The sequence below is a fragment of the Arachis ipaensis genome, chromosome B10 (assembly GCF_059453495.1).
Source record: "Arachis ipaensis isolate K30076 ecotype BB chromosome B10, ASM5945349v1, whole genome shotgun sequence".
In the NCBI taxonomy this organism is placed as follows: domain Eukaryota; kingdom Viridiplantae; phylum Streptophyta; class Magnoliopsida; order Fabales; family Fabaceae; genus Arachis; species Arachis ipaensis.
Window position 1 is genome coordinate 1,652,287 of NC_142435.1, and position 16,003 is coordinate 1,668,289.

Genomic DNA, 16,003 nt, shown 5'->3' on the forward strand with positions numbered 1-16,003 from the left:
AATAAAAAATTTTGTTTAAGTTAATAAGCCAAATTAATTTTAAATAAAAATTAATTTTAAAAAAAATCCATTTTTACATGAAAAAACAATTAGTTTTTGCATATAAAAATATTTTTTTATTTAAAAAAAACTAATTTTTTTAATCTAAAAACTGATTTTTCTTTATAAAAAATTGATTTTTCTTTAAATTATATAAAATCAATTACAATTTATAAATTATTTTTTAGCATTTTAAAAGATTAATTTTACTTTTGCTAATATTTATCTTTCAAAAATTTTAAGATTAATTATTTTTGTTATTATTTTTATTACAAATCAAATAATATAATATAAGGTTAAAATGGTATTAAAGTAAAACGATAAAAAGAAAAGAATTATCTACCTCCAATAAAAAATTCTACAGAAAAGAGAGAGTACCTGAAAAAGAAAGAGATAGAAGAAGAACAGGAAGAAAAAAGTATCTCTGAACAACGCAATAGGAAAAATAAGAAGGGGTAATAGTGAAAAAAAAGGAAAACAAAATTTATAAAATTGTCCGTGTCCACTCTTCCAAATCCCGTGTCCATCATTGTCCTTCGTGAAAGAGTGGACACAAAAGTATAAAAAACTGTCTCAGAGACAATATGTCCACTGTCCATGTCTCTGCTTCCAAACACTTTTTAAACAAGTGTTGTCCATGTCTCCGTGTCCTGCCCCAAAAACAAACGCTACCTAAGTGCCACCTTCCATTTAGAAAAAGTCTTGACAATATTATTATTAATATTAGAGTAAAGTGATAAATGAATTTTAAAAATTTATATTTTAGACATATTAGTTTTTTAAAAAATATTAATACAGTCTTTTAGAATTAAAATATTTTATATATATGATATCTAATGAAAAATGAGAAGATATAATTACAATTATTAGATTTATATAAGTGGACAAGTGGTTCGATTTTAATTTTAAAATAAAACCCACTTTTATAAAAGGATTTTATGTCATTCTCTCTAACTTGTGATTTCCATCTTCTCTGACTATATCAACATCACCATTAATCCTAATCCTAATTCTTGCATAACCTTTTTGTCATTGTTTCTTCCTTCCTTTATAGTCAGAGAAGAAAATGTGAGCAGTTGGCAACATTCCTGGTTGAAAATTGAGGCAACCAACCTTTTTTTCCCCTTCTAATATTTATTTTTCAAAACCCTTTTTATATGTGAACATTTCAGACGATGCTTCCTTCGAAGTATTTTGACCATGAAGATTGGATATCGTTTGAGATACATTGATTTTATTCATTTTTAGATAACAAAATTAACTGGGTTATTTATTTTGAACGAAATATAATGTCATGAATCATGATAGGTCGAGCTTTGACTATGGGCTAATCCTAATGAATTTGAAACCTTTGACACGCAACCATCTCAAAAATGGCACCTACTAGTAGGTTCGACCCATTAATAAGTCTCAACATTCTTCCCGATTAACCATATTTCTGCCAATGAGCCTTGGCTCTAATGGCATTTCTCCCCACTCCCCACCTCAAGGTCTAGGGTTCAAACTCTAAAGAATGCAATTGAGAAAAAATGTGATAAAATATGTGAGGAGTGTGTGGGTGTGTTGTGTACCTAGAATTGAGGGTTGTCCAATCCATTGGGGTACCTAGGATTAGGAATTGTCAAATCCACCGACCAAAAAAAAAAAAAAAACCATATTTCTATCTTTCACGAGAAAAACTCTATCATCCCTTTTATTGCGGATTGAAATTATACTTAGTAGCATTATTCAGCTATGAACAATTTTCATTCATCATGAATCTATTGAATAATAGAAGTTAAAAAAGAGAGACAAATAATTCTAAAATCAATTGACGAAAATTTTAACAAAAATGGATTCATCTCGAGATATGTTATCATTTGGTATCCGTTGAAATTGTGTATTGGGCGTGACAATGGGTTAAGGAAAATATTAAAGGGATGGCAGGGAATGCTACTAATATGTTTGTCAATTTAACCAAAATATTAATCATGCTCCAATGGGGAGATATTGAAGATAGGTTGAATTCAATGGTTGAACCACTAAGGTGGAAATCAAAGCTAAGCTTGCAAGAAACAGAGACATGTATCATCTGGTAAAGGTAACTGATGATGCTTATGCTGAAATTAGACCGACATAGCCACCAAGCAAAGCCAACACAGATGATATCAGATATGCACCTAATACGATGTTTGGTTCTCTGAAACCACGTAACTGAAGGTGATAATGAAAGGGCGGCATTCTAAGAAAGCGCCACCCTGCTTCCTGTAACCCCTTAGTTACATTCAAGTGCAATATCTGAAAAATGAGAAAACAGAATGCAATAACATTAAAATAAGAACTTTCCGCACATGAAAATTGCAGCCAACAATAAGGATGAATGAATTTTATAAAATGGATTAGGCATTCATATAAAAAAATCTTAACTCCATATAAAATTAGTCACATTATAAGCGTGGTAAAGACCTGAATGATAACTGATGATGCCTCAAGAACGAGAATTCCAGATGAAATAAAAAGTGGGAAGAACATTCCGCTACATGCAGCCATTGCAGCCAATGCGCCACCAAGTGCCAAAGATCCTGTATTACCCATAAAAACAGATGCTTTGTATCTGTTGTGCAGGAGAAATCCGACGCAAGACCCAGCCATTGAAGCTCCAAATATAGCGAGGTCTGGTTTACGATGGTAACAGATCAATAACATAGCAAACAACAGAAGCAAATTTTCCTTGTATGTAGTACTGAAAATGACCATCGTCAGTATCCCAGTTAAATAAGAGGAGGCAAGGTGTCATTGCTCATTCCCAAAGAAAACTGTTATACTAGAATGCGAAGAATACCCTAATATATTTAAATCCATATCAAGATGTGGAGCATCTTTGTTGAAAAAGAAGAGATATCTGCCCTAGAGATAATTGGTTTATAACTGACTTAAAAGACATGCCACTAACCAGAACATATTGGAAGCACGGCTATTGACATTCCAGTAAAAGCCAATGCAGCAGTACCACCAGCTAGTCCATCAAGAGCATCTGCCAACTTAATGCCATGTCCGACAGAAACAAAAGAAAATGAAGTCAAGAGATGGTAATATCGTCCCAAGTACATGAGGCCTGGTGGAAGTGGTACCAACATCTTCCTGCATATATGTAAAGAAATCAGGGGAAGGAGGCAACTTGAGTGATTTGTTACAAGATCAAACGACCAAATATACTAAAATAAATGAACGAAAAAAACCTTGCTTATGGGCATCATCATCATCTGCATTCTATAGTTAGTATGATCGACCATTAAAAAATGTTTTTACAATGCTTCAATATTTTATTTTTCATGAGTGCAATCATAGCAATTTTATTGAGAAGATACAATAAAAAAAAAAGATGAAAAGTAGTTGAAATCACATGGATATGATTTTGTCGTAGAGAATTTTAATTGCTCTCTAAAGTTACTTTCCATCCTTTAACTATTCCATCTGAACAGACCAAGCATGTCTGACAACAAATATTAAACATGTCAAGTGCATTTAATTAAAGGTTTAACCCAGGAACTGAAGGGGAAATCCATGTTTGCAACTGGTTGTAAAAGTGCTTTTTTATGAGAACAGACATGTGAGTTACCATCAGAAAAATGTTGATCAGATTAGTAACAAGAAGGTATACATGCCATAAGGGGAAGATATACTAGTGATGTCCAGCCAAAATGAAAACCACGTTCCAACAGCTATCTGTAAGGCATGAAAATGCAAATTTAATAAAAACAAATAATTGTAGAACTTGTAAATTAATAAAACTCAAGACCACCCTACTTTAGTTCCTCACAGTTAGTGTCTACTTATCTACGTGGGCATCAAGACACGGATTTTGTTTCTAGAACTAAACTGAGGCTTTTGATTAGTAAGTGGTTAGATACTAGATAGCAAAGACTAGTCAGAGAACAATTAGTCACAATGCACAATAGAAATAAAAAAAAGAAAATAAAATAATGATTTTTTTTTTTTAAATGATGGTTACCTCCAAAATAAGTTCTGCCAGTGCAGGCAAACCTCTCCTGTGATTCTTGGTGAGGCTTAATATATCATTAAGCAAACCAACCGCTGCAAATGCAACTGTCATACCAGCTGCCCCAGACACTTCAGCAGATGAGGAACCGACAAGGAGTAGAGCTACAATTATACCAATAGGTACAAAAAACAAACCACCCAATGTAGGTGTCCTCTTTCTCAAGCGATGTCTAATTGGGCCTTGGCGCTTGATGACATTGATAGCTCTAAAACCACGAAAAATAGGGACACAAACATAGCCAGCAAAAGAGACCAAAATGGCTGATAGGAGGAAAGGGCGGGTCAAATAAAAAGGAGACAAGGGCAATCTAACAATTCTCCACGCACACCAATCTACATACAAGAGCAGCACCAACAAGACTATTATAAGACCCACAGTGATGATCATGCCACGTTTGATCCTGCAAATTGAAAGGCAATTGGTAAAGGAGATGAGGTAAGTAATATCCCAGAGAAAAGCCTATGAATCATAAAGGCAAAAGCAGCAACTTAAGAATGATGAAGAATACATCAAATCTCTAGAAACATGGTCATACAGAACCATTAATAGTTTGGGCTATCAATTATCAAAGGAAAAGTATAAGGTACCAACATATTATCTGCCAACTTATTGTCAATAATAATTAATTATTATATTTTAAATACATATATAAAGAGACACATCCAGAAAATATATCTATAAAGACACTTCTATTAAACACAATCATAAAAAAGATATTTTTATTAGACACATCCACGAAGACACTTCCATGAAACACAGTTATAAATAAAAGTTTGCAGAAGTTGGCAGATATGCTGTTGGTAACTTAACGGGACCGATTATCAAATTATTTGAAGAATTATTACCAAAACTAGATACTAGCATTAGTGAGATTCCCTTGCCTTCATCGTGAATTTCAAGTGATTGTTCAAAAAACAACAATGATACAAGTTGTACATACTTGCCTATGCTTCTTGCGTTCACTGCTAAGAGTTGCAAAACGATGAGCAGCGACGGTTATAGAGTCTTTATGATTGGAGGAAGCCGAGGAGGAAGAAACAGCAGGTAATTCAAGATCATTGACCGGAGTGAGAAACGCGTCACGGTCGCTGTCTTCGCCATCACTGGAGGACATGACGTATGATTCGGCAGCAGCAGGAGGAGGGAAATTCTCATAATCATCAAGATAGGTCCATTCCTCCGGAGACGGCATGTCAAAAGAATCCTGTATGTATGTATGTATGTATGTATGTATGTATGTATGTATGTATGTATGTATGTATGTATCTTAATCCAATCACAACCAAATAAATCTGAATACATGAGAAGCAAGAGGAAGAAACGTACATCATCGGCGGCTCTGGTACTGGTATGAATAAAATGACGTCGAGAAGAGGAGCTATGTTGTTGGATAGCCAATGGACGTAGCTGCAGGAGAACGAATCGAATCACTTATCCATCTATGAACGTTGAGATTAATTAGGAGATGAGATCAGTAAAGTACCTTGAGAGCGGGAAAATCGAAGGATGAAGGTGGAGAAAGGACCAGGGAGGATGAGGATCGAGGGAGAGGGAGAGGGAGGTGATTGGGGAAGGGGAGGCGTGGATGTGAAGCCATGGATATGGAACGTGAGAGAAATGTAGATCTGAGTTTGTTAGTTGTGAATATGAGGAGAAACAGAACAAGGCCATGGGTATATTCGAGAATCCAGGGAGATGTGTGCAATGCATATATTCTATTAATAAATTCGGGAGGCAATTAGGGTGGGGGATGGGAAATTGTCAGAATGGCGCTACACAACCATTCCACTTTCTTTCTTTCTTGTTTGTTAGTTTGTTACTACTGTCATCGTGCAACGTAACTCTCCTACTGTCACACACTTACCTCACCTCACCTCGAAACACCATTGGCATCTCAACATCTTAAAATTTTCATCTTTACTTGCTCTTCTTGGCTTTCCGACTGTTTCTTACCTAATGTCTTTTTCATCTTTTCGTAATACTGTTACTTTCTCATGAAAAATAAGATCTTAAAAGAGAAAATACTCAATTTGGTCCCTGAAATTCCACTTGAACCTCGTCACAGAGTCAATTGAAAAGTTTATGGACTAAATTGAGGCAATTGAAACTTTAAGGACTAAATTGAGGTTCGATTGTAACTTCAGACATCAAATTGAGTATTATCTCGATCCTAAAATAATTCTCCAACGTAGGGCAAATTATCCCACTTTATTCACACTCGAGAAATTATTATTATTATTATTATTAAATAAAGTAGCTAGCAATCTAGCTATCCCTCATTTCGCAGAACTTGTTCGTTAGCCACATAACACACCCTAACGAATGATTATGAACCTAATCCACCTAAAATCTAACTCAAGGGAGAAGTGTCAGGATAGAATATAAGAACAAAACATGAGTAGACTGCGGGAGTTTAGACCCATGGATTCTCCCTAGATTTCCAGATCCGGTTACCTTAAAAATTTTACAAGTTCTGTGAAATAATATTTCAAGCCAACCCCGTTGTTTTAAGTAACGATACTAGTGATCATTATAGTAAATTTCAAATCAATATCAAAACGATAGCTTTCACCTCCCCATTAACAGATTTTTCAGGGGATTGTTTTGTTACACAGATTCCTCGTAAGGTGAGGATTACCATAATAGAAGTACGGTTTATCCTCTTCAGCCTAATAAAACATTAAATTAGGTAATATGCTCCACCAACACTACTAGCTTTCACAAGCTGTCCCATAAAATTGAACACCCCAACAAAAACCTTGAATGTTGACTCCAGCAAACACACTCATAGCCCCGAATTAAAAAAAAAACTAGGATATCACTACAACCGACGGGCAAAACACTGCTTAAATACAAGTCCTTCTTGTCTAGCTCCAAATCTTTGCTAATTGGGAGCTGGGACAGGAGGTCGCCCTCGACCCATTGCAAAGCCTCGTGTTCCATCGGGCATTTTTGGTCCAGGAGGCGGTTTCGGTGCTTCCATGACATGAGTAGATGAAGTGCTTCCATGGCCTGGAACAAATACAATTATCAACAAGGGAAGAGATTCAACTTAAAAATGATAGAACGCAAGCAGAACTGTTAATAAGAGAGATACCTATTCCATTTGCAGCACGATATTTTTGTTTTCTTGATCTTCCATGACTTCTAGGCCTGTGCCCACCTTTATTATCCTTTGCCAAGTGGTCGCCATCCTGTAATGAAAGGAAAGCAACGCAGGTGAATGAAAACTTATTCAAATTGAAAACAGAAATCTGGAATATATCCTTTTAAAAATATCTATTAATAGTTGCATTTATATGATTAACAATTGATGATTCATTTATAATAGATAAATTACAGGATGCTTCAAAGGGTTAAGAAAACAATGTAAAACAAACCTCTTCATCATGTGTATCTTCATGAAGCTCATTTGAGCTATGATTTTCCTCATCTGTTTGTTCAGACACATGGCTAGAGCTATTCTTCTCAGAATTAGCTACCTTCCAAGCTTGTTTTTTGTGTCCATACTTCCCCTATATCATAAAATCATCATCATCATCATCATTGTCGTCGTTAACTTTTTCTGATAATTTGTCTCATGAAGAACGAATGTGGAACTAACCATTTTCTTGAGAAGTTTAACACGCATGCCATTTCTCCAATCCTGTTCATCATTTAACAAAGCCACCTAACCAGGAACGAGGATCAGGGAAGAGTACATCAATTGGCCAGGCGATAAATGCTTATGAAACTATGCATATAAAATTATATAAAAAATGATACTCACAGCTTTCTCAGCCGACTCAATAGTGTCGTACTCCACAAGAGCATGTAACTACATCAATGTAAAATGGATGTCAAAGTAAGAGAGAAAAAAAAAAACAATGAACAGAAAAGGCAAAAAGTAACGTTAGTTAACACCCAAGAGTTAGACATAAGCAAGCAATTTTACAGGGTACCGTTGACTATGGAAGTAGTACTAGCAGCACTATATTTCATTTCTAAGACAACTGAAATATTCAAAATGGAAGTTCTAGCACGAGCAATTAGAAAGGTTAGAACTCTTCATACTTAAGTCTAGATTTAAATATAAGATAATTCCAAACCTTGCTACTAAAAAACGTTTCTTGTTTATGTTTTGTCGACTCTGCAGCAGAACGTGGATCATAAATGCTAATCCGCCTTATACTGTATATAAGAAGATATGTCCACATAAGAGAATTCGAACCACAAAAATTACGGTCTTACTTAACAAATATTGAAACAATACCAAGGCTGGAAGAAATCTTACTTTCCAGCTTCACGGAATATTCGCTGAAGGTTGTCCTTTGAATGATCCTCTGGCAAATTCTCTACCAAAACAGTATATAACTAGAATCCAATAATAAGACACAGATAACAAAAGGAAAAAAAAGAAAGAAAGAAAGAAAGAATCATTAAAAAGGTATCTTCCCCCTTCACAACTAATACCTTATGATCTCTAGATTCTTTGAATCGAAATGGATTGACCCGCTTAACCCTTTTGCCATCACTACTCACAACCTGCAAATCCCATTAATGAAATTTCCCTCAGGTCTGCAAGAAAATAATCACAAATGCAGTTCATGTTTACAAAACAAGGAAGGATTTATCATACAAGCACTGAAGATTCCTGCAGTGCCGCAGCTATAACTGAATGATCTCGACTGAGCCTCTTCATTTTTCTAAAGGAAGCAATTACTGATACAGGAACTGCAGGACCAGTGAAAATAAGAAACACATGTTAGGATAGATAAATAAATAAATGTGAAATGTGTGTAGCTGCATAAACAACATGAACTAACATTAGCTTTTTTTAAGAGATAGCAATGATGCTTCCTCATAATAATAATAATAAAAAGAAGCATGAGAAGAAACATTGTCTTATTCTTTATGAAGAAATTATAGTTGTCATAAAATGCAGGCAGTCTCAAGCATATCCTCAGAGAATGCTTTTAGTTATTACTAGACAAATAAAATCCTCATTCCGCAAAAATTTATCCTCCCTCAGGATGTGCTTCTATGCAACAGCATACAAGTTCCCTCCTAAGACCTCAGAGAAAAACTTCAAAATGGATAATCTCACATCTCAAAGCTAGCAGACTAACAGCAAATACATAACACACGAAGAATTGGCGACCAGATCATATTATATGCCTAATAAAAGAGCAACATCACAGAGAGACTTAATAGTTAATACCACTTACCAAACCCTTCCTTATTCCTCCTGATGAAACCCAAGAGATACTTATCAGTGGGCAGATTCTCATCGCTGAAATAATACTCCACCTGAACCAAAATCAACACAACCAAATTCACCAAGCTTAAGTCAAGGAAGGAATAGAACAATGTCTTCATCAAAAACCTAGTCATAGCTAAAACATAAATATTTCTAACGCCCGTTACTAAACACATAACACAATAGAACGAATTAAAACATTATTAAGTTGCTGTGCCTACGAGAGAACACAATCGAACATAAAGAACACATTAAAAAGATAAATTGGTTGAAATTTGAAGATCAGAGTGATTGAGAGGGAGGGGGAATGGAAGAGGTGTTTTTACCTGCTTGATGATCTTGAGCTTGAGATCATCGAAGGAGACGTCCGTGGTTTCAGGCTCAGGGGCGTGCTCGTGGTCATCGTCATGGTCATGGTCAAGGTCATGGTTGAGGTCGGTATGGTGTTGCTCTTCTTCGGTGAGGAGATCATGAAATTCAGCCCCAGCGATATCTTCCGGGCCAGAAGCAAGATCGGGATCGGAAGCGCCAGCGTGATCGCCGTGCCAAGGGGGCGAGGCGGCGGAGGGAGGGGGAGAATCGTCGCCGCCTTCCATGGAGGGGGAGAGAGGAAATGGAAGAAAATCTCCCCCGCCCTTTGTTTTGGTGTGTTGTTCTGTTTCTCTCTGTTTTGGAGTTATTTGATTTGATTTTCAGACTTGAGGGCCCTTTTATCAGCTGGGTTAATACGTTTTCCTTGTTGACATTTCCTCTCTATTTCAAAATCAATGTCATTTATGTTTTATTTTTTCTTTATCAGAATTAAAAGAGTAAACAAATGAAATGGTTCAGGATTTTCACTTAGTTTAATTAATTCATTACATTCTTGTATATCCAATTTTTTCTTCATATTTCGTTATGTTTTTTTTGGCTTATTTATAAAGTTTTTTTATGGATCGTGTCATTTCAAATCCTTCACAAATAAATATTTCTGTATATAAAAATGGAGATTGAAAACAGTTGATCGTGGAGGGTGAAGGAGGAGCGACAAATAAAGAATTTCTGAAATAGAAGAAAAATTTTGGATGTTTAAGTTAATAAAAAATGTAAAAAGGTTGTTTTTAAAGACAATGGGTGTGTAAGTGTTGGGGAGTATGATTTTTCAATATAGGTATTATGTGCATTCCAAAAAGAGGAGAAACAAACTTAGGTATAGTAAAGTTGATATTTGAGAGACATTAGATAATATCACCTTTAAGTGAAGACGATTTCACTTTGAGTTTTTACCTAATAATAATTATAGTAAGAGTAATATGAGCCTAAAGATGATATCACATCATATACTGCTAATATTATTACTAAAAGGTCATTATGGGAAAAAAATTTAAATACGAGAAAATTGATTAAATAAAAAATAAAAATTTAATTATTATTAAATTTTAAATTTCTATTTTGTGTGAATTTATTATCTTGATTTATAAATAATTCGAACATTAATTTATCATTTTGTCAATATGTTTATTTTTGGAAAACTTGATATATTGATTATACATCTTATGATATTTTAAATAATAATAATAATTAATTTAAATATTTTTTCATAATAATATATAATTATATCTTAGTATAAGATTTGTTCTATATTTTTTTTTTACTAAAGACATGGAGACTCGAATCCGCAACCTCTTAATTGAGTATGAGGAGACTATGTCATTTGTTCTATATTAATATCATATAAAGGTAAATTTATATTTTTAAAAAGCTAATTATATGTATCTTCTATTTTATCTTTTGCATTTGGAACATTTTAAGAGTAAAATTGTTCCGATTCAAATGTTTATATTATACCATCAATTTGGCAAAATAGGCATATACTTTTTTTTTAATTGAAAATTTTTTATTTTAATAAAAATTTATATGTAGTTATCTTTATATAAAATTAATAATTGATAATAAATAATAATTTAGTCAAATATATCAAATCATCTAATACTTCTCTATCATTAACCTAATAGTTCTCTATCATTAACCTCACGTAAAGACTAAAGACTATTGCAGGTGAGTTTTTAAATATAGAATGACCAGATCATAGTATAGCAAATTATATCAAAGCCTAGCAAATTATAGTCCCTTAAACATAGAATGACCAGATCATGAACATGAACTCATGAAAGTAGGCCATTAGATCTCTGTTGGACCCGAGTCCAACCGTGTACAGTTAACCCCGCCATCATTAGTTCTAAAACTCTGACTATGTCTACTTTACATGTCATAGTAATTACTTATCCGAAAAAACAAAGAATGTTGGAGTAAACAAAATGACATTTAACACTGTACAAGCTATATATATCATAAAAGAGCAAAGCATTCTTATCATGAACACTGATTGCAACATCAAGCAAAGCAAATTCAAGCTGCTTTAATCCCACTTTAGAGGATCAATCCCACAAAAATAACAGAAATTTAGATTGCACTTAGCTTTCACATTCCAAAATTGAATATTATAGATCCAACCATCAAATTCCTCGCTAGCTATGCGGTGTATATAACAGTGACAAAGGTACTAAGACAGGAGTAGGACATTGTCATTTGTCATAGCAAAAACTGGATAAACTTAAGGCCAGTTCAAATACAATACATGTGAATTTACCTAGAGGTAACTAGTAAGAATATTGAGCAAAGAAGGTAATTGGAAATGAAAATAAAGGCATCAGAGTAGAAGCCAAAGTAAACCGAAAATGAGAAGGCTAAGCCTGGAAAGGGCGAATTTAGAGAGGGAGGTGGCGGCGGCAAACCAGACTCTGACATCATCGACCACAGGGCCACAAAGGGAGCTCATGTCGTCACTTCTGGTGTTGTAGTAAATACTGTAGAAGGCAATCCTGGTCCTATCTGCCTTGGCAGTGAAATTGAGATTTGCAGTTTGGAATGTTGAATTGGAGTTTGGTGTGTAATGGATGTTTTGAGCCTGGTCACCGGCAAAAGCCATGACGGCGAGAGGCTCCTTGCATTTGTCATCGGCGTGCCCCAACGAGAAGGTCAAGCTGTAATCCTTGTCTGGTTTGGTCTCAACCATTTGGGAGATGATGCCTTCCTTCCCGGAGAGCAACTCGATGGCTCTCTTGCCTCCGGGGACGGCGAAGTGGTCCGAGTCGATGTAGCGGATGGCTCGGTTGGATTCCACGATCCAGCCAGGCAGCGAGGAGGTTTCTTCGTCGAGGTTGGTGGGAAGTAGGACACCCAGTGATGTGTTTCTAAACATCCATGGACCTTCTTCCATGTCTCCATTGACCACGGCGTTATCTGTAATATCAAATTTACGTAAAGTCGACTTCACGTGAGTTTTCACCTTACTGATATAGTAATTAATTAATTAATGGAAATACCTTTGGGCTTGTCAGGAGTGAAAAGCTTCTTGATGGCAATGTTGTCAATGATTGGCCCGCAAGTAGGGTCATCCTCCATGCCAGGGTTCTTGAAAACCAACCTAAAGGAGTCGCTGTCGGCGTTAAAAGAAACGGCGTAAGGGTTCCAACCCTGAACGTTGTAGAGCGTCTGGAGGTCAATGGTCTGCGACGCCGGCGGCACGGACACGTTAAGTGACTCCAGCTGTGCGCACGTGCGGGCGGCGCAGAACGTGACGGAGTAAACGGAGCCCTTCTCCACTGGGAACTCCTGGCTGATCTCGGCGTCGTTGCCGAGCCTGACGGCGTGCCTTCCTTGTGGCACAATTAGGATCATGCCACCTTGCTTTTGACCGGATTCAACGAGCTCAACGGTGCCGTTTGATTTCCAGCTTGGGATCTCGGTGGGGCTTTCCACTAGCGCCTCGCTTGGGAAGCCATTTGATGGTGATGCCTCGAAATCTCCGTTTCCCACTAGTCCTGTACGTTAATTACATTCACATTCACATGCCAGCAACACAAGACAACAAAAAAGTGTTGGGGGCCGGCTGCAACATTTCCTTCTCAAGCACATGCCCCCAAGTCCCCAACTGCCCAGCCCAATTCAATCGTAATCAACATTCAATATTTATTTATGCTGAACAAATCAACATTTTTGCAGTGATTGCACCATACCTAATTACCTACACCATTCTCGACTGGACCCCTTCCCATAATCATGCCATTATCCATCAATGTAATAAATTAAGGAAACTAAAAGATTCAACATTATTCCAATGATGAAAACTCAGGTTCAGTAGACTTCACATGAAGTTGATAACTAAGAACTGTTAAATGATTTTACTGGTTCGACTAAATTTTTATCTAACAGCTCTCAACTATCAACTATCAACTATCAACTTCACTTCACGTAAAGTCGACTCCGCTGAACAAAATGTTTTCACTCATTGAGTACGTGCCAACTAGTGGAACTGCTTAGAAGCAAAGAGAGTGTGCCAGACATATAAGCTGCTGCCATTCACACATGTATGAATGAGGCCGAGGCAAGGAGCAAGGGAGTGGATTAGAACATTTTCCCAGTGGCTAAAACACGACAAAAGCGTTTGATGTTGAAAGGAAACAAAATTTATGTATGGTCCAATCCAACATGAATCAGAAGCCGCGTTGAGCGCATGGGGGGTCCTACTCCTAACCCCACTCCAAGACTCCCAGTACTCTCTCTCTCTCTCTCACTTTGACTCAAGGAGAAAAATAAAAGCACCTTCTTTTTTGTTACCGTGCTTTTAATCGCCTTGTTTAACGGAAATAGCTACTAGCTAGTGACCTAAACGACAATAATTAGTAAAATCTGCTAGCATAATTGGTGATTTGGTGAGTGATATTGATAACGCCATTATGGGCTTTACGAAAAGGTCCTTATACTTTAGAGGAGAAAAGCATTCGATGAAAGGCGGGAACAATGTCTAATAAGTAATAAGGTCATTTTAACCAAGTTGGGTTGGTCTAGTGGTTAGCTCACTAGTCCGCTTAAGCAAGTGTCGGGGGTTCGAATCCCGCCTTGTGCATGCAGCAACCCATTGGCTAGCGGCAAACCCTTAAATGGAGCTCAGTACCGCGACGGATTAGTCTTTGACCTGCCGGGTTGGGGGATACCGTGGGAGACCAAAAAAAAAAAAAGTAATAAGGTCATTTCGCATCCCTAAGATTATATACCAAAAAATTCCAAAAAGTCCTTTCATTGGGTCCCATATGCTTAAGTTGCCATGCCTTCTTTTATGCATCTCGAGGCTAGTTATGATTTTCCACTCCTACTGTTTACACTCTACTACTTTTTCTTTCTTGTTTTTTTTTTTACAAGTTTAGCTTAGCTGTCTGAAACTAAGATATAATCACTGTGAATATTGCCTACAGTCAACTATTGTGGTTTTAAGAAATTAAGAAGCGCGTAATTATAGCATTATACCAACTTTATGAGTTCATTAAATTCGTAGCCTCAATTCTATAAAGTATAAACTTCTAACATTTTTCAATTAGTGTAAATATCCTCATTAAAAAATGCCAAAAGCAAAAGCAAAAAGTATTATCTTAAAAACAATTACTGGAAATTACTATCTTTTTAACTATTCGCTTGCAACTTGGCCACTTTAATTTTCATCATGTTTTCTAGCAGATCTTTTTGTTCATTCCTATTTTTGGGCACAATTTTACCTTCATCCTTGAAACTATTAAAGGAGGAAAAAGAAGAAAATAGAAAATGACATGAAATTGAAAGGAGGAAAGCTACCCTCACCCACATTTAAAATTAAAAGAGATATACTATTCTGTACAATTAAAAAAGTAATCAACATCTGTTCTATTTTGAGTTGTTAGTTGTTACTTGTTACTATACAGTTTTAATACCAAAAAAAAAAAAAGACAGTGAAAAATGCAGAGTCGGTGGAGAACAGAACATAGAAATGAGACTTGTTAGTTCACTTCATCTAGAGCTAGAAGAGCTTAACCAACCAAATCAAGCTCAAAGGGTCTCACAAAAGGAAAAGTGCTCCAAGTTAGAACACAATAACGACCCTCTTGTTTCTATAATTGGTATGTATAACATCCTTAGTGTCCTCAAAATCCAGCAGTTCAAATTAGTAAAACCAAATTCCAGAATTTACCCCCCCACCCCTGCCTACAAGAGCCAATTCTAAAATAAAAAGTAAACACTAACAAAACATTATCGTACTCGCGTACCATACTACTAGGCCACACAATTTGATGAAGCACATAAGGGAAAAAACCCAGCATAATTGATCAGATCTCAGGAACATAGACACATACATGTTGCAGAGCAAGGAGAGAACATTACCATCATCTGCCTTAGTAGTGAGGGTGAAATGGGGGAGCAGAAGGAGCATGAACATGGACACCCATTTCATTGTTATTGAGCTTCGAGCCATATCTCTGCACACCCAAAATATTCTCTCTCTCTCTCACTGATATATGAGAAGTGTTGGAGGAACCACAAAAGGCAGAGAGAGTAGGAGAGTGAGTGTGTCCTTTTATATAAGATTCTCGCCCACCTCCTATGGACCCTATGGTCCCTCCCTTTTGCTCTTCTTTTTTTTTTTTAAAGCTTATTAGCTTAAATAAATAAAACGAACTTTATTAAATTAAAATTTGGATACAGAAAATTCTTTCACAAAATAGGACTAAGGACCTCTAATCTCACATCTCTAGTGTGGAGTGTGGACACACATTTTCCTTTCCTTTCCTTTTTGAATAAGAGAAAGTATGAAGAGTCAATGAAATATTCCTACA

General features: G+C 36.1%; 3 protein-coding genes across 3 annotated transcripts; all 3 read right to left on the reverse strand.

Annotated features, from left to right (window-relative positions):
• Positions 1 to 1,849: 1,849 nt before the first annotated feature.
• TRANS11 (translocase 11) lies at positions 1,850 to 6,011 on the reverse strand. The gene is made up of 8 exons (XM_016325743.3): positions 5,565 to 6,011; positions 5,408 to 5,488; positions 5,026 to 5,285; positions 4,031 to 4,481; positions 3,680 to 3,744; positions 2,972 to 3,159; positions 2,485 to 2,693; positions 1,850 to 2,316 (listed from the first exon to the last, which is right to left on the reverse strand). The coding sequence occupies exons 1-8, from the start codon at positions 5,676 to 5,678 to the stop codon at positions 2,134 to 2,136; spliced, it is 1,551 nt and encodes a 516-aa protein (XP_016181229.1). The 5' UTR covers positions 5,679 to 6,011; the 3' UTR covers positions 1,850 to 2,133.
• A 575-nt stretch (positions 6,012 to 6,586) lies between these two features.
• LARP6A (RNA-binding protein) lies at positions 6,587 to 10,207 on the reverse strand. The gene is made up of 11 exons (XM_016325144.3): positions 9,647 to 10,207; positions 9,289 to 9,370; positions 8,700 to 8,794; positions 8,534 to 8,605; positions 8,355 to 8,434; positions 8,170 to 8,251; positions 7,851 to 7,898; positions 7,686 to 7,751; positions 7,462 to 7,596; positions 7,179 to 7,275; positions 6,587 to 7,093 (listed from the first exon to the last, which is right to left on the reverse strand). Exons 1-11 carry the CDS (start codon positions 9,914 to 9,916, stop codon positions 6,966 to 6,968), a joined length of 1,155 nt encoding a protein of 384 aa, XP_016180630.1. The 5' UTR covers positions 9,917 to 10,207; the 3' UTR covers positions 6,587 to 6,965.
• A 1,571-nt stretch (positions 10,208 to 11,778) lies between these two features.
• LOC107622912 (choice-of-anchor C domain protein, putative (Protein of unknown function, DUF642)) lies at positions 11,779 to 15,800 on the reverse strand. Its single transcript, XM_016324987.3, has 3 exons — positions 15,552 to 15,800; positions 12,686 to 13,183; positions 11,779 to 12,602 (listed from the first exon to the last, which is right to left on the reverse strand). Exons 1-3 carry the CDS (start codon positions 15,640 to 15,642, stop codon positions 12,010 to 12,012), a joined length of 1,182 nt encoding a protein of 393 aa, XP_016180473.1. The 5' UTR covers positions 15,643 to 15,800; the 3' UTR covers positions 11,779 to 12,009.
• Positions 15,801 to 16,003: the final 203 nt, after the last annotated feature.